General features: G+C 40.8%; 3 protein-coding genes across 4 annotated transcripts in view; 1 reads left to right on the top strand and 2 right to left on the bottom strand.

Annotated features, from left to right (window-relative positions):
- Positions 1 to 6,811, top strand: part of pllp (plasmolipin) — a 12,371-nt gene extending 5,560 nt beyond the window's left edge. The window contains exons 2-4 of the mRNA XM_079681062.1: positions 2,986 to 3,159; positions 4,162 to 4,272; positions 5,061 to 6,811. Of these exons, the coding sequence (XP_079537188.1) occupies positions 2,986 to 3,159; positions 4,162 to 4,272; positions 5,061 to 5,168 (393 nt within the window). The 3' untranslated portion in view covers positions 5,169 to 6,811. The remainder of the gene's footprint in view (positions 1 to 2,985; positions 3,160 to 4,161; positions 4,273 to 5,060) is intronic.
- A 2-nt stretch (positions 6,812 to 6,813) lies between these two features.
- On the bottom strand, positions 6,814 to 10,535 carry arl2bp (ADP-ribosylation factor-like 2 binding protein). 2 transcript variants are annotated; one of them, XM_079681064.1, is made up of 7 exons: positions 10,425 to 10,535; positions 9,996 to 10,065; positions 9,600 to 9,661; positions 9,085 to 9,191; positions 8,782 to 8,867; positions 8,365 to 8,461; positions 6,814 to 7,664 (listed from the first exon to the last, which is right to left on the bottom strand). In XM_079681064.1, exons 2-7 carry the CDS (start codon positions 10,031 to 10,033, stop codon positions 7,581 to 7,583), a joined length of 474 nt encoding a protein of 157 aa, XP_079537190.1. In that variant the 5' UTR covers positions 10,034 to 10,065; positions 10,425 to 10,535; the 3' UTR covers positions 6,814 to 7,580. The 2 variants fall into 2 exon arrangements, with proteins under 2 accessions (XP_079537190.1, XP_079537189.1); XM_079681063.1 differs by having other exon boundaries at positions 10,387 to 10,527.
- Positions 10,536 to 10,945: 410 nt separating this feature from the next.
- Positions 10,946 to 24,826, bottom strand: rspry1 (ring finger and SPRY domain containing 1). Its single transcript, XM_079683618.1, has 15 exons — positions 24,399 to 24,826; positions 23,281 to 23,898; positions 22,005 to 22,057; positions 20,570 to 20,682; positions 17,603 to 17,729; positions 17,158 to 17,216; positions 16,747 to 16,813; positions 15,868 to 15,999; positions 15,414 to 15,529; positions 15,134 to 15,277; positions 14,931 to 15,042; positions 14,570 to 14,672; positions 14,228 to 14,380; positions 13,358 to 13,462; positions 10,946 to 13,236 (listed from the first exon to the last, which is right to left on the bottom strand). Exons 2-15 carry the CDS (start codon positions 23,676 to 23,678, stop codon positions 13,140 to 13,142), a joined length of 1,779 nt encoding a protein of 592 aa, XP_079539744.1. The 5' UTR covers positions 23,679 to 23,898; positions 24,399 to 24,826; the 3' UTR covers positions 10,946 to 13,139.
- Positions 24,827 to 26,031: the final 1,205 nt, after the last annotated feature.

Genomic DNA, 26,031 nt, shown 5'->3' with positions numbered 1-26,031 from the left:
GTGTTAAGCACATCAGGCTGGCAGCTGTATGGGCATTGCACTATGGTAGTTGTTATTTGCACATTGTTAATCATGGGCAATGCATCCTTAAATTGTTTAACTGTGAGGTGTTATACAATTGTACTGTACTTTGGAGAGTTTTTGAGGTAAAAAAGAAACAGCATTATGGGCTGTGCAGTACTAGTAGAGAGAACATAATATGTAAAGCACTTTTTTGTTAATTTATGATTTGCTGCATATTACATTACATGTCTACCGGGCCATTTTCGTTCCTACCTTCACCTATGGTCATGAAGGATGGGTCATGACCGAAAGAACGAGATCGCGGGTACAAGCGGCCGAGATGGGTTTTCTCCGCAGGGTGGCTGGTGTCTCCCTTACCTGGGATCCTCCCTAGGGAGGTATTCCAGGCACGTCCAGCTGGGAAGAGACCAAGGGGTAGACCTAGGACCAGGCGGAGGGATTATATCTCTTCGCTGGCCTGGGGGCGCCTTGGGATCCCCCAGTCAGAGCTAGTTGATGTGGTCAGGGAAAATAAAGTTTGGGGCTCTCTGCTGGAACTGCTACCTCTGCGACCCGACCACGGATAAGCGGGAGAAGATGGATGTCACTTGTTAGACGCTTTTATCCAAAGCGACTTACATACTCAATACTGTGGGCAATCCCCACAGGAGCAATTTGGGGGGAAGTGTCTTGCCCAGGGACACAACAACATGCTGACTGCAGTGGGGTTTGAACCTGTGACCCCCTGATCCGAACACCAACTCACAACCCACTGCACCACACGGCATATAAGGAATGAAACAAAAATCCTCTGTCGTACTATATTCAAGTATCATTATTTTGCATCGTGTTGAATCGCATCGTATCGCCCCGAGTCGCATAATGTTGAATCAAATCGTATCGAAGTATATCGCAACAGGGGTGAATCATATTGTATCACATCGCCTGGTGTTTCAAATGTATCGTTAATGTATCGTACGTTGGCAATGTATCGAGATGCGCATCGCATCGGACTCAGTGATGGAGATGCACATCCCTACCATGCACGCATTGAGCGTGAGAGCAGTGGGGTCGCCTGGCCTGGGCATTCGGGGCTTTAGAGACACAAGAGAGGACGGCAGGACTGTAATTTCCCGTGTTCAGTGAATGCAACAGAGGCAAGACACCAGACCAATCAGAGAGTTGCATGGAAATAAACGTGTGCTTGTGTCATTCAAACTTGGCTCTGTGAGTGTGTGACAATAGCGCATTTAGTGTGATAGAGAGAGGGGAGAGAGGGAGAGAGAGGGACCGGTGCCAGCAGGGAACGTGTTGTTAGCATCTGGTTAGCTAGCTGCACTGACTGACATAAGGAGCTGTTTCCACAACAAGCTGGAGGAGAGTCCTCTTCCTCTCCTCTCAGACTACGAGTCCTCTCCTGTCAGACTGATACCTCATTCACACCAACGGTGTTTCAGGGCTGGTTCGGAGCTGGAGCTTGAAAAGCACCGGGTTTTCCTCTTCACACCGCAGCGGAGCAGCCTCTTAGCTCTGGAATCCGGTTCATTTCGAGCACCAAAAAATTGTCCGGCCAGAGCAAAATCACCACATACGTCGCGGGATCAACTCCTGAACAACAACAAAAAGCCGGCGTTTTATCCAGTTTGTACACAACGATGGAGAAACTTAACAAGCAGCAGTGGTCCACTGAAGAGAACAGCTACCTACTGGGAATCTGGTCTTCAGAAGAGGTACAGAGGAAGCTGGAGCACAATCGGCCATTGTTGTTGTTGTCGGTGTCAGCTGTGAGGGGTTTCCGCGCGGTTTGGCTTTATGAAGCAGGCGGTTACGTCATGACGCAAATGATGACGCAATGACGCAGCACCAGTCGGACTCTGGGCAGTGTGAAAAGAGCCGGAGCTAAACCGAAGAACCGGTTCTGAACCTGAAAAGCTCTAGCACGGAGCTTGAACCGGAGTTGCGTTGGTGTGAATGAGGTACGAGAGACTCAGGTGAGCTAAAGGACTCTGAGTGTTTAGATAGAGTTAAATTTAGTCTAAGTTATCTCAGTGGGTCTCAAACGGTTTGGTCACAAATTATTCAAAAGATTATTGCTGCGGCACACCTTCATATGATCATTATAGTTATACAAAAAATATGAGAATAAAGGAAAAACAGTTATGAAATACTATGTGGCAGTAAAACAAGAATACAGTTTAAAAGGGGAGTGATTTGTAAAATATCCATACATAAAAAGAAAATCTGTTTACAGTTCTGTTTCATATGGGTGTTGAGAGATGTATCCATAAATTCATTTTGCTCTCGAAGTGCACCAGTTTGATGCTTTTAACTTCAATATTTTTTTTTTTTTGCTAACATGTCAGCCACATTAACATAATAAGCTCATGTGTTTTCAGCCTATTGTGCGTGGGTCAAAACTGATCAATGCAAACTTAAAAGACTAACTTTTGAATGCCCAAAGATACTGAACCGTTAAATCAATTCTGGCTGTTCACGACACAACAAAGAATACCCAGGTATAGTGTTATTTATTAATCTAGATTGTTTGGGCTAGAATTAAAGAGTGTTATCTTAAATATAATGGAACTAGATGGCTACTAGACTACATTTGAACTCAACAGCACTGTCTCTTTCCAGGACTCACGACCCGGTCACTAAAGATAATAAATAGCTGGTTTTGAGCAGTTTCATCTAGGAACAATATTATTTTTACCAAATAACACCCTCTTACAAAATGATTGATATAAGGCATTCATTTCTGAATTTGGGCTGAACTGTCACTTTAAGAGTGTTTTTTGCACCAAACAAGAGGACTCAATACTACTGTCATACCCTACTGCCAGTTTGGAGAAAAGGGACAATTTTAATGAACTCACAAACAATTGAATTTAGTTGAAAGAATGCAAAGCTATGGTACATCACTAAGCATAGTTGCATGTTGTTGGTATACACAGTATATTAACCTCTCTCTCACCTCTCTAGTGTCTGGGCCTTATCCATTGGGCGTTGATAGCCAGCACCTTCTACACAGAGATTCCAGCGTACGGCTGGGTGATGTTTGTGGCAGTCACTCTGTGGATCCTCACCACCATCCTCTTCCTCATCATCCTGTTCAGCACCCAGCAAAAAATCACCTTTATCCCTTGGCCCCTGACGGTAGGAAGGAAGGGACTATGAGAGGGGAGGAGGCCAGGAGGAATATAAAGAAACGTTTTTCAGACTTGTTTTGCTTGCTTTCAAAACATTTAACATCATGGATAAATAATCATTTAAGTTTGGCTAAAAGACGTTCTTGGTTATTATTGGTGAGGAGTTTAGTGTAAAGAAATTCCATCCACTTCAACAGCAAGAAGAGCATAGAAAAAAATCTGTCATGTGAATAACTAAAACACTCTCCCTGTGCAAATGATATTAGTTGGGTTGGGGGATTTGGTCATTAAATGTATTAAAGGAACCCTATTATGCTCATTTTCAGGTTATGTAATTGTATTTTTTGCCTCTACTGTGACATGTCCCCAAGCTTTAATTTTCAAAAAGGTCTTTATTTTTCTCATACTGTCTGTGCTGCAGTACCTCTTTTCACCCTCTGTCTGAAACCAAAGCCCAGTCTGCTCTGATTGGTTAGCAGGCATGCTCTGTTATGATTGGTCAATGCTAAGTGATGTCCCGCCCCTTAGTCTATCACGTGCAATGCGTTGGAGGGTTAGCCAATAGAAGTGCTAGATTAACGCAGTGATGTCACTGTGTTACGGAAGTATACAAAGGGCTACAATCAATGTGTTTCAGGTAGAGGGGGAGTGTGAGAGAAACTCCCTCTGGAGGGAGCTTTGGGATTGTAGCCTTTGCAGACTATTACATGCACACAAACCTATATAACACACTACAGGAAAGGGAAAACGGAATAGCATAATTGTGACTCTTTAATCAATTCTTCATAAAGAAGAAAAAGTCAGCATCATTTAGATTGAAGTGTCACTGTGAAGGATCATTTGAGGTTTAGTCAAATTAAGAGTTTGACTAAAAAGTCAATGAAGGATGGAAGAAGAGGCAAGATTTGGAACAACTCAAAAGAAAAAGACAACAAAGAGGGGACAAAGGGGGAAACAAGGAAAGAAGCTCTGAGATAAATGTGGCTAATCTTTCTCCTTTTTGTGCTAGGTGATGGTGTATAACGCTGCAGCCACGGTCCTCTATCTGACGGCCTTCTTGACCAACGCCTCAACTGTGCATCCCTACCTATTTAATTTCGGACATTTGGCAGCTGCTGCTGTAAGATGCCTGACACCACTGTCACTCACTTAAATATAAAGGCATTCATTAATATGCAAGAATCACTATGACACCACCCTCTGATAATTTGTCTGTAAAGGCAAATACTTCTGAAAAGAATCAATATTTTGGACAAAAAATCCAGGAGTCTTGTATTCAGTTAGTCATACAACAGTGGAATGTTTTCCCTCCCTCGCTGTCACTGTTTGAGTGATTATGTTAGCATTTGTTCTGATCAGGCTGTGGCAGGTAGGCTATACCCGAAGCTCAAGATATGACAGAGGCAGAAAGAGAAGGGTGACACGGATCACATGTCTGGAAACATGTCATGTGATATGTGTTTTAAAGAGCAGTTACCTTTGTACCCCAGCTGTCACTTGCTCCTCCCCTCTGCTGAGTTATTATTCAATAATAATAAAAAAGGTAGATGTAAGTCAACAGATGGAATGGGTGTGTTTGTGAGATTTAAAACATGTCACACTAAAGATCACCAGTGTCAGAAACAGGGCCTTTTCATTGTCTGTTATTGGCTCAAGTCTGTGCTGGTTTACAGCTACAGTAGCATTACCAGATATGATTTCACACACACACTCTCCACCCTGGCCCCTTTGCTATCGCAGACTCCTTGCAATATAATGCCTTTGAAGCACAGGAGAAAAGATACATAAGCATGTATCATGCATAGTGGCAAATCAGGACATGGTTAATAGATTAACCATTGATCTGCTTCCCGAAGTTGTTAAAGAAGTTTAATTGTATCTCTTTTCCCCTATCACCTCTCTGTTCAGTTCTTCGGTGCCGTAGTGACTGTGGCGTATGGAGCCAGTGCTTTCTTCTCCTATTTGGACTGGAAGGGAGATGGAGGAAACGCTGCAACCAACACAGTGCCGACCTAAGACTGAAACCTGTTGAACTGGTCGGGACACAGACTCCTTGTGAACTCATTAAGAAACTTTAGTAAGCTATATGGATTATCTACTGCTGAGTATAACGGCTGACTCCTGACCTTTCAATAACCTGAGTATTAATAATCAGATGAAACCTAATTCAGACTGAAGATATCGTCTGGTATTTTACTTTTCAGTCCAACTCAGTAGCGTTTAACCTTCAAATTGTGAAAAAATGTTTTGGCAGCAATGGATTATCCACCTGAACTGTACTGTATCAATACAACAAAATGTTTATTTCAAGGTGATCTGATAAACTGCACTGAGGTCTGAATAGGCGTCCTTGAAATAATACATTCAATAATAGTATTGCAAACAAATAAATATGATAGTGGTTAAAATTTAGGTTATACAATGGTGTGATGGCAAAATGTATTTTTTATTTAAATGCCTGCTTCCCAAGAGATTGATATACCATTCTTAGGTCTGTATATGAAGCTATGTTGAATACACAAATAAAGCAACCGCTTAGCTTAGCATAAAGAATGCAAATAATGGGGAAAGCTAGCCTAGCTCTGTTCGAAGGTAACAAAATATACTCACAGTAAAGCTCATTTTGTTATCTTTGAAAATAGCTAGGCTATCTTTTTGCCCATGTCTAGCCTTTGTGCTAAGCTATTTGGCTGCATACCTTATCTTCACACATACATTGAGTGTAGCATCAATCTTCTCATTTAAATTTCGGCAAGAAAACATATAAGCCTATTTTTTTCCAAAATGACAAACTATCTATATATTTAAAGTAATGTTACCCAACCATGGAAGAATGTATTTAGAACTTCAGGGCTAGTGCAGTTATTGTTCATGATTTAAAAGTCAAACTTGGCCACTAGATAATAAAATGGCTGGTAATGAATGGTGTTAACGGCTCTAACGGTGTGTCCTTGGTTATTAATTAATTAATCCATGTTCCTGTGGCTATAAGAGGACTAGTTCACAGTAACACACCGCTTACATTAGCACTGGGCAGCCTGACTCAACTTTGATTTTAAACATTTCTGCAGTGTGTAGCCCTAGGACTGTCATCTATCAAGAAGAACCATGAAGATACATTGAGATTGTTTGTTTAGCATTACCTGTTTACAGAGCGCGGTTGTTGTAAGTCCATGTTGGAACATGCTTGACGCTTGCATTTGCTTTCTGTCATGATCATATAAGAAATGATCTAAAATACCAAGTTATAGCAGTACAGAAGGTTTAAAGAGTAATAGTAACGTAATGTTGTGCAGAAATCCAATTCGATGTTCTAAACAGGAAATCCAGACTCATTCATAAATTCTCCATGGACCTAGCCAAAGCACTGAAAGTGAGTCTTTCAAGAATGTGTGTTATAAAGATGCATGGTTTCAGCGGGACATTAAGACCCTTTAATGATTCAGATGTTGTTCTTCTAAGTACTCAGAGCTGTGGAAAAAAGGTGTGTAACATTTTTTTCTTTGATTTATATGAGACAGGGCTAAACTCCTGCTGTATGTGCCTTTATAAAATACGATGTGTCATTTTGTACCAAGAATTACAATACTAGTAAAACCATATGGTGAGTGCTGGGGCTCAAGCATGCACTTGATCAAATAAAAACACATGAAATTCAATGTAAGAATTTTTAAAGGTTTATTTAAAAATATCGTTTTACCAACAAATGAAACATCAGAAAATACCTTGACATTGTACTTAAAACATACATCTTATTTCTAATTGCAGACACACGCACATGCCCACACACAGACCCACACAGTCACTAAATACCTAAAGAATGACTTTCACAGATGCAAAGCTCAATCGAATACATTTCAAACTGACAAAATAATTTAAAACTTCATAAAACATATATTATTTTCTTACAAAAAATACCAACCCAGGCAAAGAGAGCCGAGTTACACATTCACACAAATGGTCTCCTCTGCTTACAGGGGGGTTTGTTGATACATTCACATAAGAACCAGTGAGAAGACATGAAAAACATACATTTAGTCCAATGCAGCACCAGAGTCCTTCTCCGTTATTGGGCAGAACTTGCAAAGACATAAAATGGTGCGTAAATCTGTAGATTCCAGATACACACATTTCCATATTTCAAGTATTCATTGTGCCCAGTGCAGTGGTTGGACAGTAGAAAGAAAGATCTCACTCATTAACTAAAGAGAGCGTCTTGAACACACATACCTTCGCCACATAAAACACAGAGGAATGCATTTACAATTTGGCCGTTAGGAGTCCTTTGTGCACAGGCTGTAGATTTATGGGGAGTGTTTCCAGCAGCTCATCATTAGACTGCAAAGCTCTGAAGGCCCATGGAGAAAATATTAAATAAACATGTACTGTAGAGGAGGAGCCAATTCAAATGTTGGTTCTCTGTGAGTGTCACTGCGGCTCAGAGGATCCCGCGGGGATCAGAGATGTGACCACCAGTCCCTGACTCAGGTCCAGCCCTCGGCCCTCCTTCTCCTAGAACCACAAATAAAAGTGTATTTGTAACAGTTCTTCATAAAAAATGCCTTGATGGCTATGTATCCCCTGTGTGCATAGGTTAGCACTATGGTTGATTGTCATAATTGACTATTTCATCAATTTATTAAGCCACATGCTTACCATACTTTTTAGATCTTGGTCTTTTCTAACTACATATTTTTAACCTGAGAAAGGATTACAGTCCTTTGTCGTCTTGATCCCATTTCATCAGAGAATTATCTACATGAATTCGCTTTATTTGATGTTTTACTGATTTTAGTCAGGGGGTCAGTTTGTTTTGTAGAGGACGAGATATCTGAAGATAATTTGTCTCCCAGTAAAAACCTCTTATAGATGAAACTGAATAAACCCTAAAAGTGCAAAGATAACTGCCTCACAAACGATGACATTGGAGGAAGGGAAAACAACTTCCATAATTCCACGCTACTTGAGAATGTGACCAAAGTAAGTCTTTTGTTGATGTATCAGTTTTGTTGATTTGTTTCAGAAGACCCCTACCAGGAATTTGCATATTGTACTTTTTAAGTAAAGCGTGATTTAACCACTTGTTTTTACCCAGTTGTCTGCAGAAATCAGTATAGATTTAAATGTGCATGAACACAGGCTTACCCACTGTCAACATACCAAGTAAAAACATACAAAAAAGAGAATACTAATCAAAGTAGGTTTAACTCACCGCTCTGTATTCCAGAAACATCTCTTTAAAGGCCGCAAAGTCAGTAAAGGTCAGCAGCATGTCAAAGATGTCCCCTGGCACCTCCTCTTTGTGTTGCCTGCACATGGAAGAGGGACACATGGGGCAATGTAGTTTAGTGCCGCCTAGTTGCCGAATATAAAATACAACTTCTTAGATGCAACAGGTGTATCCACAATTACACCACAACACATTTTTGTTGTATTCTATAAACTACTGACAACATTTCTCTGTGTTGCAATTCAACAGACACTGGAATGGAATGGCTGCTATACATGTAGAGATGGAGTTTTAAGAAAATGTTTGAGTGGTCTCATCATTTTCTCCAGAGCAGTATGTTATCAGTGGAAGTAAAGTCATTGTAGGAGCTCAGGAGAGAGTTGTGATGTCACATCTTACATGAGCAGCTCTATGAAAGAGTTCATGTTGAAGGTGGGGATCCTCTCCAGCAGCTGCTGCTCCAGGTGTTTCTCCAGCAGGTCGACCTACACAACAGTCAAGAGTATTATAACGAAATAGGTCTTAGTTTACATCCCTGACTACTAGACAGAGCTGTAAAAAGGAAAGACGATGTGGTAAAATCTGAGATATTTCTGAAGGGACGTGTGTATGGTACATAGACAGGGTAATACAAATCAGATAATTGTATGGCATGTTCCTCAGAGACAGGTGAGGGAGATACATTGGACCACAGCAACTCACATATGCATTGAAGATGGACGTGTAGCTGAGCTTGTTCTCGTCAGAGTCGTCAAACTCCAGGTAGTGTTTGTCCATGAAGTTCTGCTGAAGCTGCTGAAACTCCTCCTCTAAAAAAAAAAGTAATACATATCAATATCGGAAACACTTGAGATGTGTATGTCTATATAGGTTTAGCAAGGTAGTCTTTAAAAGAATGTCTAGGATAAAATATGAAATACTTGTTATACTTTTCAGTAATAGAATGTTCACCACGAATGAACAGATCGAGACAATTAGTTGGAGCACTTTAGGAGCATACCTCTCAATATTTGTATATAATACATCTTAAAGACACAAAGTTCCTCATGTTCAGGAACAAAAAGATAATATTGGATATGTTTCTACAACATCAAACTATGATTATCACTTCTTACTTTCCGGTGGCTGAATATAAATTATCACAAATCAAAAATAGTAAGGCCAACACAACAAAATGCTTACAGAAAAGGCTGAAGGTGTTGCTTAACTAATCCTACCCATGATGATGTCTTCTATTGAGCCAACAACAGCATCAAAAGCAGCATCTGCAGCTGAGGAACTGAAGAAAAAAACAAGACACACCATTCAAATCAGACTGTATATGCAGCACATCGCCGTATTGTATCATTTGTTCTAGCTTGAGCCTCATAAAATAGAACTTGACACTTGATTGTCATGGAACTAGCTCCCCTTAAGCCTTAGTTAATGCTCAAGTCTTGAGCATTCAAAATATAAAATTCTTAAGACAGCGAGAGACAAGTTTCTCAATTACCACTCAGCTTGAACAATACATTATTTGGCATTTGCATTTGGTTTCGAAAAGCAAACATTAACACTCTCTAAATGACACAGCTCTGAATGGAAATCATAGTTTCTGCATTGTGAGTACCTACGTGGAAATAGCAAAGTTTTCTTCGTCCATGTCAATCATTTCTACGATGTTGTCTCCACAGCCTCGGACATCTGGAGGATGAGGAGAGGCAATAAATGAATATGTTGCGGTGAAAATCAAAGCTGTTAGCTATGCAAAGGAGCTCGGTTAGCTGCAAGTGTTCACAATACATTTCGTTGCACCACACAGACAGTAAGGGCTAACGAGTCTGTTAACGTTACCGAAGAATAGCGTTACTTAACGTTAGGTGGCTAGTCAAGCTAACGGTTAGCATGTTTAGCACATGTTGTTAGCGTGTCTGTTTGTTAGATACATGTTAGCATTTTCCTCAATAAACGTATTACTTCACCCCTACCTTGAACTTAAAATGATAGTCAAATAATCTGTCTTACTTCGTTCCTGGATGTCCATTTTGTTGAATAATCGTTACCGTGTATGATGAATGCCGAACGTAGTGTTGTTACCAAGGAAACGGTGGCGAACTTGGCGTGCGCAAATGAGTTGTGTCCGGTAGAACCAAAGCTTCGTCCATTAGTTCCTACCTGAAACATATATCGTTTGGCATCGATTATTAGATAGATGAATTACTAGTATTTTTACCAAGATTACTGAGACAACACTTGCTTCCTGTGCTGGAATTTCACTCAAATGTAAGCAAATAATCTAAATACTACCATCCTTCAGTCATTCTTTACTAAATTCAAGTATTGGTAGCTATCATGGATGTATAATAAGTAGCTATATTGACTGTGACCAATTGTTATTTAAAGAATGAATTGCTTGGTAAATTAGTGTCTATTATGAAGTTTACAATATGTCTAATAGCATATGTTATTAGCAAGTGTTTCTGTAAAACAACTGGAACGCCATTGTTAAAGATGCAGATTATTGTCACTCCTATTTTAAGACACAAGACAATTTGAGATAAGTAAACACCACTTGGTCATAACCTCTGATGAACATACATTTATTTTTTACAAATATCACAATCCAGGAAACAACAATTCGTAAGTCACATCTTAGGGAACTCTTGAGCAAAATTCCTTTATCGATGTTTTAAATACAACCCACAACTTATTCTATACAATCCTGAACTTCATCTCCAACCATAGAGACCAACATATAATTTCTCTCACCTGCATGTACATTATAAGGTGCTCCAGGAAATACAAGATAGCAAACCAGTCTTTCTCCTACTGAGAGGTGCATGTTACCCTTCAGAAATCCTTACAGTATAGTCTGAATGATTTCACAGATCCTTGTCATGCTATTTGGTGGAGTAGTAAGTCTGTCAACAACAGTTTGTCCAACATAAATTCGAAATTATTCATGATGGTAATTTGGTAACATTGATTTTTGTAATTGTACATATAGTTTTTCTTGAATAACTACCTCTCCTATTTCATAACCCGTTTCCAAAATGTCATTCAGTCAACACAGAGATGCTTCAAGTAAGCGATGGACAGAGAAACGACAGAAAACATGAGGTTTATGAAGACTGGGAGGAAGATGGAGAAATGGCTAAACGTGCTTATATAATAAGCTTATAAGTTATATAAAGCACAAAGAGGACAACTACATTTTATTCAGTCTTAAAGATATATTGGACAACACGCTGCCAACCAGACAAAAATAAATAGAAATTCTGTACTGAAGCCCTCACTCTTTAGGTGATTTAACTGTGTAGTGGGTATTTCACTGCATTTTAAGATGGCGCTGGGATATTTAGTAAACTGATATTGATGAAAAACGATTCACTTCAACATTTCACATTTGTTTTAAACAATTTACTGATCGGCTAACACAACACTGTCAAGTCTCTACATCAGCGTTCACCATCAATATAATACAAAATTAAATCACATCTTGAAGGTTGAAAAAATTCATCTTAATACAGACGCACGTGTTTGTTATGACAAACAAAAATTAAGACATATTTACTTATGATGCCCCTCAACTGAGCCTGACTCATGGTGAAGCTAAATTACGAATTGTTGCCAAATTGTTAGCACCAATCAAGCAACCCAAGATAAATTCAGAAGTTGTCGGTGTCAATTTGTATACTTCCCCCTTACTGGCTCTTAAAACATAAAGACTTTTAAGTGGGGGATACAACTTGTGGATACATTTTCTGTCAAATCTTTTGTATTCCTTTGTTGTGGTTGTTACAGAGAGGACAGAGACAGAGGAAATATCAACAGCTGAGCAAAGACAATAAAGCACAAAAAGCAGCAGGGTCAGTCGTGCTTGACAATTACTTCCCATACAGATTCAAGTTTTGAACTGGCTGTAAAACATACATTTTGTCAAAAATGCTTTCGGTTGCATGACAGCTGATTTAATTTTACATTGTAAACCAAACCAGAAAACTCTTTGTGGAACTTTAAAGCTTTATGAAACCAAGATAAAGATCTGATATTTTACCCGATAATGTATTTTTTCAAACTCTACCAGTGGGCGATCAATTAGTACAGACAGTGAAGCTGACCAAAGGATAGGAGTTAGTATAACCTCGAGAAAAGACAATGGAAATGCTACGTAGAGAACACCAGAATTCGTATATCTATACCCAAAAACATATAGATGGGACTATCTCAAATGTATCTGTACCTTGGGTTTAATAGTGTACTAAAGGCTGTGTTCCTCTGCAACCGGCCCTTTCAGATCTGCAGATGTGTGCATGACGGCAATGGGATTAAATAGTAGTAGCCTCTGAGCTGAAAGCGCAGTGAGATCCTCATATCATAGAATCAACGTCTAACAACTCTACGCAGGGGTTTGCAGACCAGAGCTTGGTTCTGTCTGTATTCTCGTTAAATTATTTCTGCTTGTGACTCTTGCTCTCTTTGTCTGACTGTTGGCAGAAAGTTGATGCTTCCTTCCCCAGCTTCTGCAGTGAGTTATACAAAAGAGGTGAAGTAGGTAAATGGGAGGAATCCAGCTGGTTTAATTCCGTCTCCTCTTATCTCCTTTTTTCCTTCTCTCCTCCCCTCCATCGTCGCCTGCTCTGACCAGAAGACACAGTTGTGGCATCATGACAACATGTTGGCGCCATCCTTCCAGCCCTGCTGGGTGAGAGGGGATTAAAGGAGGAGGCTGTAGGGCTTGTGTGTCTCTCCATGTAGGAGAAGGGGCAGGAGGTTTGTCAGGAGACATGTGCAATGAGTCTGACGCGGGTCTGGATGTCCTGGCGGCACAGGGGGCACGTCTCTAACTGTAAGGCACACTCCATACACATACCACTGGAGGAAAACAGAACAATTTAGGATGTTATTAACTCAGATGTTCTATTTTCTGTGACAGATTTACAATTCAAATAACATATTGATTTAAACTGTTTTACTTGCTGACATGCACACATACCCATGTCCACAGGGCCGCAGCTCCGTGTCGGCCATGACGTCGCAGCACAGCGTACAGCAGTTGTCTCGGATGCTAACCTGCTTTAGTAAGGCTAGACGCCGGTGTCTGTGAAACACAAACAAACAAGCATATGCAAACAAGCTGATTAATATTCCCATTTACAGATATGTATTTAATACTATCTTCTTCTCTTTTACTTGACAAGTAATGGCAAATTTGACCCTCGATTCTATCACAGCTGAATTATTACAAATGACTAGAGGTCCTTGGTGGTACTAGTCCTGTGGGAAAAAGGCTTTTGTCTAGATAAAAATGTTCCGTTTTGATTAACACTGTCTTAATTCAGCTCTGGTAATGTTTTAGGTTGTGTTGCAGCATGGTATCACTTTAGTGTAAATTCAACCAAATCCGATGATTTAAGCTTCACAAATATGTTATTTATTACAATAGAGACTTCAAATTACATATTGTCAAAATCAGGTATAATAAGTAAATGGTGCATTTCATTTTGGGGTGTTTGGGGATGCTAGGTCACTGCCATTTAACTGAAATCCGAATATTAAAGGTGTCTGCTAAAAGAAAGCTATGGTGCCTTGTTGTAAAACTAATAACTAGTCTTCAGAGCTGCTTTAGTTTTGCCAACAAATTAATGAATCTTCTCTGTGAACACTGGAGCGCCCCAAAAGATGAGTCATGTTTTGTATCATGGCACAACTAAGTGTTGGACGCTGTGTGCAAACAAATGATTCACTAGTCAGAGGACCGTTTGGTACAGCAACAGATTGCATTCTGCATTTCCAAATTCTCAGAGTGTAGTCTATTTTTAGAGACTGCTCTCAAAATCCCTCTATGGACAGCTTCGTTTTGTACCTGGGCAGGATGATCTTTTCACTGGGCAGCAGAGAAGCAAAGTCATTGAAGGTGCTGAACTTGACCGAAGGTGGGTGACGGAAAGGCTTGGCCCCAAAGTTAAACTCGCACTGCTGGTACGACATAAAGCTGGCTGCTGCAAAGAAACCGGACCTAACAGAGACAGAGGGGAAGGAAAGATACAGGTTCATTTAAAAAAGGGACAGTAAAAACAAGTTGGAAATACACAGGACAGAATGAAGGGTATAGGAAGGACATAAAGGGAGAGGAAAGAAGTCACCAGAACACAAACCAGGGGAAAAGAGATAAAGGACTTGATGGTATGTTTGTGTGTAGACTTACGTGGCGGAGGAGAAGACCTGTTTCTCTGCTGGCAGCTGATGTCCGTTCAGATAGAAAATCATCTGCTTCTTGCTGAGGTCCAACAGGAAGCCGATAGCATCTCCTAAACAGGCCACACACAAACAAGAATAACGTTTTGGCACACCGTTATAACTATTATCTGATACTCCGTGAGGGAGGTAAATCAGAGCCTAAATGCTGCCGTGTGGGTTCTATAAATCACAAACCCAATGAAAAGTGAAGCAATTTTTTAAAAAATGAGTAAGACGTGATGTCCTCTCTCTGCAACTGTTAAGACTGACAGAAAACTTTGTTTGCGATAAAATAAAAGCAAAAAAGGAGTCCTGTGTGTAATGCTGACCTTCCTTCCAGCAGGGGTGAGAGTGAGGTTTACTGCGAGCGTTGTACCAGATGAGCTGCCTGCAGCCATCGTACGCACATGAGTATTCATCGTCTCCTATCCCGTAGCCCTCCTGTAACACACACACATCAGAGCGCTAAGTTGTGTGACTGCAAGGAAACAGACAGTGAAAAAGCTGAACGGTAAAGGTTGAAGATGAGTACATGGTTGAGGAACTTGCTGTCCTTGGTGGCCCATCCGATTTGCATCACACCCGACGTGATGACCGTCACCTCGTAGTACCAAATGCCTGAATCCACGCAGAATGTGCAACGCACGCTCTCAAAGGACGAGGCATCACATCGTGCCTGAGAATAGGAGAGAAAAAAGAACCATAAGACATTCTCATATACACTTGCGAAAGAAAAACATTTGTATGAGGGTTATGTTGTGTTCTGTTACTTATCATATTTGCATACATGAAGACAGCACACACAGACTAACCTCTAGTCCAGTCGGGCAGATCTTGAGGTACTCGCTCACATCATTGCTGTTGAGCATGGCGTTGATATTAGTGAGGTTGACCTTCTCGTATGTGAACTGACGACCATCTTTAAGGACTGGACAGAGGAAACATAATCACAATACTTCTCACACACAAAATCACACACACACACACACGCCAGTGTGGCATGGGATTCTACATCAGTCTTGTTTTTTGTTAACAAAAACACAAAATATGTTCCATGTAAAAGGTTTAAAATTGACTAAAACTACAGCTAATACCAATATGTAAGGGGTTCCTTTAACCAAAAGGACAAAAATGCCCAGACTTTTGTCAACTAAAGCAGGATTAGGTTGACTTAATATTTAAAAAAAGATGAGACTAAGACAAAAAATATCCAAATAAACACTATCCTACAGAAACATCAAAAGTTGAAAGTGTGGGGCTACTCACACAGGTTGTCGAGGCTCCACTGTGAGCAGAACCCGACCTGCCTCTTCAGGTAGTCGGAATGCTCAGCCCACGACTCCAGGACAGCGAGTCGATTGCTGATACACGACTCAGACACTGTCAGTTTGTTCTCACCTGCAGGCGAGGAAATGCACCAGGCATGTGTGTTAAAACAGTCTAGAATTAGAATTGGGAGGGATGAAACCCTCTTTAATGGTCACACATGCAGAGCACACAGCACACACAGTGAAATGTGTTCTCTGCTTTTAACCCATCCTAGTACCAGGAGTCTAGTACTAGGAGCAGTGGGCAGCTATTGTACAGCGCCCAGGGAGCAATGGGAGTGAGGGGGGGGAAGGGGGATGTCCAGTGCCTTGCTCAAGGGCACCACGGCAGGGCAGGAGGTGAACTGGGACCTCTCCAAGTAGAAGTCCACACTCCATATTTAGGTCTGGTCAGGGACTTGAACCGGCGACCCAACAGCTCACAGTCCAAGCCCCTACTGACTGAGCCACTGCCGGACAAATCAATGTCAGAGATACAAGTGACTTTACTGATATATGTCTCTAAAGGGCTATGGAAAATAGGAAATTAAGTGTTAGGGCAAATTCCAGTCAAGTTCCCGTAAAACATTGCAGCAAAGTAATCTTAAACTGAGGGTGGCATGTTGCTTTCGAAATAAGCTGAAAAATCGGTTGGAGAAGAGCAAATCTCTCAGAATATTTCATATGCAAATAAACAAACAACCACAAGAGAAGTAGTAAATAAGCAGAAGTAGAGTCAATGGACATGCCCGTTGTCATGGCCGCCTATTTGATTAGTTATTTGAAAAGGAAGTCACTAGTTGATAAAAAATCTTGTGAAAACAGTGAGTGAACGTACTGGTCTGGGAGAACTTCTCCAGAGCGATGAGAGCAAACAGCATGACCGTCGGGTGGGCCTCGGAGCTCTGGAGGGACATTTACAGAAAACACAGAAAATAAATGATCATTAGTTTGTGTTCAGAGGGACCTCAGCAAACTGGGGGGGGGGGAAAGACACATTTTCACAACAGCGTACATAAAGGATTTACCACTGTATGTAGTGTTTTCTTTGGGTTTTTAACAGACATCTTGTAAAAAGACTTCTGGGTGCCTTGGCATTGAAAAGTTTGGGAACCCCTGACTTGACAACAACATCTGGTTTCATGTAAATGCACATTGAAATTGCCTGTGTGTGTGTGTGTGTGTGTGTGTGTGTGTGTGTGTGTGTGTGTGTGTGTGTGTGTGTGTGTGTGTGTGTGTGTGCGCTCACCAGACTTTCTAGAAGGTACTCAAGGGTTCCAGGGCTCAACAATCCAATACTAGCCGGACCTTAAGAAAAAAAGTGAAGGAATTGTGTCACTATCACAACAAATGTATTCAAACCAGTATTCGCAAAGTTATCCTGACTTTGAGACTAGCTACTTCTTGATCCGTAAAAAGTATTGACTGAATTAGCTAAAACCATGAGCTGTCTGACCATTTCATATTCCACCCTCTGGTTGAGTAACAAAAGAATTTGAATGAGCCCCAAACCAAACCCAGCCCTTCAATATAGGAAAACAAATTCAGCAAAAGTTAGTTTAATGTCCTAGCAAGTTGATTTACACGCAGATTTTTGTTTCTGAGCTTGAATGTCTATTTGATCAAAGGGAGCAAGTTACAATTATTGTTGATTTAAGGATTAAAAATATCACTTGTGTAAAAGTGGACCGTACCAGCCAGTTTCTCTGCCAGGCATCCGAGGACAGCGGTGGTGTTTCTGTGTTTGGCCGGGATCAGAGCGTCCTGTCGGGCCACAGCCGAACTCAGACTCAACATGTCAGACAGTTTCTGGAGAGCGTCCTGGAGAGGAGAGACGGAGCAGTTAGTCTTAGGGAAGTCACATAGAATATGTGCCTAACAAACATTTCTCTGGCCTAACCATGTCCTGATTGGCAAGATGAAATTGTTGCCATCGAATGGAAGATACAGGGTGCCACGGTTTAATAAAGTTAGACTGAAGCACTTGTTTGATCACCAGTCAATCCTAATATTAAATGCAGAGTCCTTGATGTTGAAGGTGGAGCTGCTCTCATGCAACTAAGATATCAGACTTGATCCAACAATAAAGTATTATCGTATCATAGAGGAGAAAAACAAGATGATTATCTGGATCAAAACCAGAGAAAGCACAACATAGGTAAAATATAATGTAATATACTGTACAAACAGGGACACGGTGTCAGTGATGCAGCAGAAACCAGGATTAGACAATGTGGAACAACTGCTGCCCTGCAGTGCCAGCACTTTTCAGACTTTCAGTGGTGTCCAGCTTGTGCTACTTAAACAATGCAGCTGCAGGCAAGGAGTTCTACAAGAGCATTTTTTTTTTTAGAGCTTTTTATTATAAAACATGCATAATGTGTTTTGTTAGGTGGAGAATATTTCTGGAAAGAGTAAAGGGTTCACACTGTTCCGAATGTCATACAGTGTCCTTTGTCCTCAGGTTACTTTGGGCCGGGAGGCAGGGGGTCAAAAACAGATTTTAATTGTACCCTTGTGGAAGAGAAGGGCTGGACAGCAGAGGCAGAATGAAACCGATACATGGGATGGAAGTTAAAAGCCAGTTTCTTGAGGTGTATAAAAAAATGCAATAATCGTGCAGGAGTATTGTAGTTGCGTACCACTCGTCTACATACAGTGCATCCGGAAAGTATTCATACCCCATAACTTTTTTCACATTTTGTTAGGTTACAGCCTAATTTCTAAATGGATTAAATTCATTTTGTTCTCAATATATCCCACACTAAATACCCCAGCGAAAACGTTTTTAAAGAATTTTTTGCAAACGTGTTAAAAATAATAAAATGAAATATCACATGTACATAAGTATTCACACCCTTTGGCACTGAAAATTTAGCTCAGGCACATCCCGTATCCACTGATCATTCTTGAAATGTTTCTATAACTTGACTGGAGTCCACCTTTGGTAAACTAACTCGATTGGACATGACTTGGAAAGGAACACACCTGTCGTCTTAAAGTTGACGGTGCATATCAGAGCACAAACCAAGCCATGAGGTCCAAGGAATTGTCTGTAGACCTCAGAGACAGGATTGTATCAAGGCACAGTTCTGGGGAAGGGTACAGAAACATGTCTGATGCATTGAACGTTCCAACGAGCACAGTGGTCTCCATTATTTACAAATGGAAGATGTTTGAAACCACCAGGGCACTTCCTAAAGCTGACCGCCCAAACCAAACTGAGCAATGGGGGGGAAGGGCCTTAGTCAGAGAGGTGACCAAGAACCCGATGGTCACTCTGACAGAGCTCCAGTGTTCCTCTGTGGAGATGGGACAACCTTCCAGAAGGACAACCATCTGTGCAACACTCCACCAATCAGGCCTTTATGGTAGAGTGGCCAGAAGGAAGCCACGCCTCAGCAAAAGGCACATGAAAGCCCCCATGGAGCACCTAGAAGACTCTCAGACCACGAGAAACCAAATTGTCTGGTCTGATGAAACCAAAATGGATCTCTTTGGCCTGAATGCCAAGCATCATGTCTGGAGGAAACTAGACACCGCTCATCACCTGGCCAATAGCATCCCTACAGTGAAGCAAGGTGGTGGCAGCATCATGCTGTGGGGATGTTTTTCAGAAGCAGGAACTGGGAGACTAGTCAGGATCAAGGGAAAGATGAATGCACCAATGTACAGAGAGATCCTTAATGAAAACCTGCTCCAGAGCGCACTGGACCTCAGACTGGGGAGAAGGTTCACCCTTCAACATGACAACGACCCTAAGCACACAGCCAAGATAACAAAGGAGTGGCTTCGGGACAAGTCTGAATGTCCTTGAGTGCATCAGCCAGAGCCCAGACTTGAACCGGATTGAACGTCTCTGGACAGATCTGAAAATGGCAGTGCACTGACACTCACCATCCAACCTGATGGAGCCTGAAACGATCTGCAAAGAAGAATGGGAGAAACTGCCCAAAGATAGGTCTGCCAAGCTTGTAGCATCATACTCAAGAAGACTTGAGGCTGTAATTGCTGCCAAATGTGCTTCAACAAAGTATTGAGTAAAGGGTGTGAATACTTATGTTTATGTGATATTTGAGCGTTTGGTTTTTAATTCATTTACAAAATTACATTATATTTTAAAACGTTTTTGACTTTGTCATTATAGGGTATTGTGTGTAGAATGTTGAGGGAAAAAATGAATTTAATCCATTTTGAAATAAGGCTGTAACATAACAAAATGTGGAAAAAGTGAAGGGGTATGAATACTTTCCGGATGCACTGTACGAACAATCAGCAATTTAAGAAAGAATCATGGGAAAGAGGAAGTGCCCAACATGCTTTAAATATTTTACTATTTATATTTTTCCAACCTCTCTTGTCGGCAGTTCATTTGAAGTTTCACTTTAATTTTGCCACAAAGCTTTTGGTGTGAGCCAAGTCATTCAAGGCTTCATGTGCTGAGGAGTTCACAGTTTTATGTTCAGGATCTGGTTAGCGCACACGGTTTACAGTATTTTAGTCTACATTTTAAACGAGTAGAATAAAGTGATTTAGTTTGACCCTTTAAGGACTGATTGAAATCTGAAGGTAATGTCTGTTGATAGATGGTGTAACTTCGCCTATTTTAAAGAAACCATGCCTTACAAAGTTATTACCTCAAATGTCTATAAGACACTAACCTTGGTGGGCAGGGGGCATTCATCCAACAGAAGGGTTATCACTGCAGGGCCAAGCGGGTCGTCCAATGGGATCACTCGAATCAGAGACTGGACAACTTCCAGCCAACCATCATCTGTGGGATAGGAGACAAAGAGGTTGGTTTAAGACTTAACAGATTGGACGTTCTTCCTTGTTTGAAATATAATACACACTTAGAGCACACACAGGCGTTTCCAACATTAGTCCCATTATCCAGTTTACTAAAAATAATTAGAAGGAAATCCCTTTGTGTGCAAGACAGACCGGAATAGGAGATGCACCATAATTACTGAAACATTCATTTCCTGTCCATTAGATGACTCAGTAAGAGTCTCTCTCTACCACCAACCCTTCTGAAAGCCGCAGTGAACGGCCTGATGAATAATGTAACATCATGGCACATGTCAAACAGAAAGTGACGGGCTTTCTGCTTGGCTGCCTTTAGGGTTCAGTATCTGCTAGCTCATATTCGACATGGCTGTTGTCAAAGCACACAACACCACGCCTTGTGAGCATTAAACACCATATGTGCAAACTCAAGAATTCATAGGCTACTGAATACAAACAAACACACAGCGCATGAGAGCATCATGTGCCATGAGAAAAGCACAAACACAACAGACCAAAAACACACACAAACATCCACTAAAGTTTAAACCCAAACCAGAATAAGAATTAAACCTGTCATTCAAACCAACACAAACAGCAACCGAACCATTTTCCACTGTAAATATGACAACATTGGGAATTCGATACAGTGTGTCAACAGCAAATGAGGTCTGTGGATGTTCTGAATTAGGCCTTATAGCCTTTTCATATTAACACATGTGGGATATGTTGATAATATTCTCGATATTATCTTTACCTCAGTTTGTGACATACTATCTGGTGGTTTGAATGAAGCGTCAAAGAGGTTAGGAGAAACCGTCACTGAAAAGAGGAGCGCGACTGTCTGCTGCTTACAAAGCTGTTATATCACTACCTTAGCAATTCTCAAAAACATCCCCAGGGGGATGGGACAGCATATTCTGAAGGGAACGGTTTAAATTCCTAGGACTGCTTATCAGTCATTCTAAATGACGCATCTCGGGAATAGTTTAACATCAGATATGGACAGGTACAGTGGATACTTTCCTTTTAACCTGAGGAAACTATGTCGGAAGGATTGTGCATATCACTACCGAAGAAATGGTTTAGTCATGATGAGACAACAACATCGGCCACCTTCAATTCACTTTTTCTGACAAGACTGCGTTTCCTGTGGTACAACCTCTGATCCTTTCAGAACTAAAGAGGAGTGCTTTTTTATCACATCCTGTCACATTTTTTGTATATTGTTTACTTTCTGTTTTTATTAACTGGACGAAGTGCTCTCTGCCCAGTGTGTGAATGTGAGTGCTTCATTTTCATCCTTACCCGTCTCTGCCATCTCGTGCAAAGTGATCATGGAGTAAGGGGGCTCTTGGTCACTGGAAAAAGAACAAGAGCATCATTTATTGACAACTGGTTACTCACTTATTTGAGCGCTATACATTATAAACTCTCCTCAATTGAACACAATTTTTCCGAAGCCATAATATCGGCTTAATCCTATCGAAATGAGACCCAAAATCATCGCCATTTTATATAGTTTCTAGAATTGTTCAGCTCTACTCTGCTCTATTTTTTGTGATTTATGGCTTCATTTATGTGCATACACAGAAGTAGGGTTTCTCTGTAGAGAATTCAACCAGAGAGTGCATAATGATGACACTGTGATCACTGCGTGTGAGTAATAATGATGATGAACGCCTTTGTTTGTTTCTGTGATTGCAGCAATGGCTGTTAACAGACATGGTATCCCATGGGCAGGTCAAGGCAAGCATAAATGATTTATCTCCATGGACGCTGTTTTTAGATGACGCCGCCATTACTGTTGCATTTCATGCCCCATTACAAGCTGAGGTCTGGTTTCATTTTGAAAGCCATAACTTAATACTGAAGCTTAATTTTTCTTTCAAGAAGCGGCCTGGTACGTTTAACTATAAACTTGAATTTATGAATAGTCATGTGACAAGAGTTTGGAAATTGGATCGTTGTCCTCAAAAAAGCATTCATGTAGGGAGGAACATGGGGCTGCACAGCCTTGTGACAAAGGCCCTCTGGACATAATTCAACATTATTTAAAAGTGATAAAAAGACCCCATAACATAAGAGATGCTTTGTTGGCCAGATTCATGAAGAGGACATTAATCAACACCAGAAAGGTTCATGCTGAACTGCATTTCTATTAAAAAGAAAAGGGAGGAAGAAAGTACTCCAGCAGCATCATCACAGTAAATACAAATCTTGCTTAATCATTGCAGCAGGTTATCACTACACTACAAGGAAGGAAACATTGTGAAAAGAACAATGACTCAAAGTCCTCTCTAAGGAGTTCTAACTATTTGAAGCCACAGGTAAAATTCCAAATACCTGCAGCTTGGAGCACTATTCAAGTTAAGGTGTTTCAGTCTTCCAATCCCTAATCCACATCTAATTGCGACAACTTTAAGTACTTACGTTTTCTAAACCAAAATGACGATAGTAGTATTTCACATGGCTGAATTCCCAACAGACATCAAAGTCAAATGTATAGAAAAACGATTTGAAACTGTACAGACAACTGACTCTATTTCATCTTTATCAATATCATTACTCTCATGAGACTTACTTGTCTACCAGTGTCCTGATGACAGCCAGTGTGTCCAGCACCAGACCATCCACATTCTGCTTCTTCCGTCTTGGTTCATGGGGCCCTCGCCCTCTGCGTGGAGGCCTGACGGGGTCCCTGGGTCTGCTGCTCCTCACTTCTCCGGCATCAACACCCCCGCCGGTACCGTGGTCCACCCGCCTAGCCTGTCCTCGGGTTGCCCTTGACGAGCCATGGTGATGATCTTCCAGGTCACTATCCTCCCGGCACACACAGCTGTTACCCATGGTTCCAGTGCCGGAGACCACACTCGCAAGAGTCTCCCTGAATGGACAAAGGCAGTTGGAGGAGGAAAGGAAGAGCAGAACCTGTGCGAGGCTCCTGCAAGCATAAAAAGTGATCCAGGTGGCTACTATCATATCATTTGGAGAGCTTGATTTTGGGATATTCTTGTCCCAGAAGGCTGGGTGGGGTCAGCATGAGCGATCATACTGTTGCCAAGCAGAGATGTGTGATTGGTTTGTGATTATAATGCCAGGTAAATGGACCAGTAAAGTACAGGTGATGCAACAAAAAAAAAGTTCTGAACATCATATACAGCCAAGGCTCAGGTCCAGTTCTGATCCAGGGCTGGGATGGCTGTGGAAAAAGAAAAGAGAAAAAGTGAAATTCACCCCCCAACTTTAGTCTGTGAGAGCTGTTTATTCAACTGTTTAACAGCTGATAACCTTTTTAAGCCTTAAACTAGCTGAGGTTACATACCCCACGAGATAAATGTCAAGCCTGAAAGAAATACAATATATAAAAAATAAAGTGAAACCAAATCAGCATTTGTCCATGTTGCTGTTTATTTATTGCACAGTGGCCGACCGATGTCTAGTATTTAAATAGCTGTGCTGCTTTAGCACATAGCCTCAGTATATCAGTTATGAGATCGTCATGTACTAAATCACTGGGACGTTATATTATTATACACATATAGTTTAAGTTAGCTAACTAGCAAGCTAGCCACCCATCAAAACAGGCATTAACATGTAGCATTAGATAGCAGTTCCACATAAAAACCAAGTCTCACCAACTCCCCTTATTAATTTGTAGTAACCTATACTGATTACATTTCAATCCAAGCGTATACTTACGTTATGAGTTGTTGAAAAACAGCAGCATATACACACAGTCGAGCAAGGCCAGATAGTTTACAAAACAGACAGCTAACTAGTAGCTACGTTGTGTTGTAGCTAAGCAGCTAGCTGTTAGCCCGGTTAGTTGGACACTCCTCTGATCCTACTGTCAAACTACACAAGCAAGCTAACCTGGTTAGCATTGAGCTACACGCGATACTCAAACCCCGGTGGAGTCCAGGGGAACCCTAACATGACCCGTCTATGATCCTTAACACTCCTTTACTGAACTCTAATATATCACACTCATTGGACGACCAGGTAACACGTCGTACACATGTTAACGTCGCTACACCGCTAGCTGTTTGCTAAGTTCCGTAGCATTGGCCATCATCAGCTGTAGCTGCGGAGGCGCGGCTGGCGGAGTAGGAGGAGGGTTTATGTGGAACACAGACGTCAACATACAGTAAAGACCCCTTTGTGTTAAATACAAAAATCTGTGTTTCTTTCTTAACCAACGATGTATTTGAAACCTACTGAAATATCTTGTGCATGATATTTCAATTATAATATTGTTTGATGACAGAAAAAATATGGCGGGAATCAAGCATTACAGCAACAAGTTATTACAATATTTTGACTTGAGAAAAAAAGCTGCATAGCCTACAGTAATTATATTAGACTACAGTAAAAACGTAAACCCTTGAAATGAGAGCTTTACTTCAATGTTTGAATAATGTATGAAAGAAAATTCCACCAAAACCAGAAATTAGATGAAAGCGAATAAATGGCTACCAGACAGACATTGCGAGGGCAAATGTTCCCAGTGTACGTGAACGCAATCATCAGACACCACAAGGACTGAAGTAGAGGAAAGGCAAAACTAATATCATGTATTTTTAAGTAGTTTATAGAAAAAGAATAAGCTCCATTGCAAGATAAATATCATTTTGTAAGGCATTGCTGTTACATACCAATGTTGGATTTTATTATTTGTGTATATATAGTCAAGCATTCAACGTAAGAACACCCTGTTATCATTTATTTATTTATAAAGATATGCCAGGCAATATGAGGATGGAAAGATTGCATTTGTACATTTGCATTATTTTAAAAAAAACTTGGAGAATCAGCTTGTTGGTCATTTGGGTAAATTAAAGCAAGATGTAGTGTTACAAATATGTGACATGTACAGTCAGGGCTTAACTATTAACTGCTTTAATATCAACTGTTTAAGATGTAGGTGATTGTCAGACATAAATATTTTTCTCTACAGGATTCAACGAAAAGAGAAAGATAGCTGTGTGTTAATAAATTGCTTAGGCTTTTATTTTCCATTTACATAGTGATTTATTCTAAACTTCTCATGAATAAGAGAACACAGCTGAATTGACAGTCAATCATGCATTTAGATGGTGTTCTGTAAATCGGGACAGTCATACACCTTGCTTCGGTCAAGAGCAGTATTGAGAGAGTTGTCACGAAACAGCCCAGTCTTTCTAATTTCCTCAGTGAATTTTTGTGATTTAGGGTAGAAAGCACGGCGCGATGTTCCAGAGGTTTGAGTGCAAAGACCATAGTCACTGGAAGTTGTCCTGTACAGTGGATTCTGGGTCTTGGACCACAGCGCTAGGTGTCTTCCTTTCATTTC

The sequence above is a fragment of the Notothenia rossii genome, assembly GCF_949606895.1.
Source record: "Notothenia rossii genome assembly, chromosome: 5".
Taxonomy (NCBI): domain Eukaryota; kingdom Metazoa; phylum Chordata; class Actinopteri; order Perciformes; family Nototheniidae; genus Notothenia; species Notothenia rossii.
Note: the sequence above shows the minus strand (reverse complement) of the source record. Positions and strands in the feature narration are given on the sequence as shown.

Coding starts and splice junctions, on each gene's coding strand:
- arl2bp (XM_079681063.1), bottom strand. Junction 8,868..9,084: donor CGTCCATCTTCAATGCATAT/GTGAGTTGCTGT, acceptor ACTGTTGTGTAG/GTCGACCTGCTGGAGAAACA. Junction 8,462..8,781: donor TCTTTCATAGAGCTGCTCAT/GTAAGATGTGAC, acceptor TTCCATGTGCAG/GCAACACAAAGAGGAGGTGC.
- rspry1 (XM_079683618.1), bottom strand. CDS start 23,678: ATGATAGTAGCCACCTGGATCACTTTTTATGCTTGCAGGAGCCTCGCA. Junction 22,058..23,280: donor ATCAGGACACTGGTAGACAA/GTAAGTCTCATG, acceptor TTCTTTTTCCAG/TGACCAAGAGCCCCCTTACT. Junction 17,217..17,602: donor CCTGGCAGAGAAACTGGCTG/GTACGGTCCACT, acceptor TTTTTTCTTAAG/GTCCGGCTAGTATTGGATTG.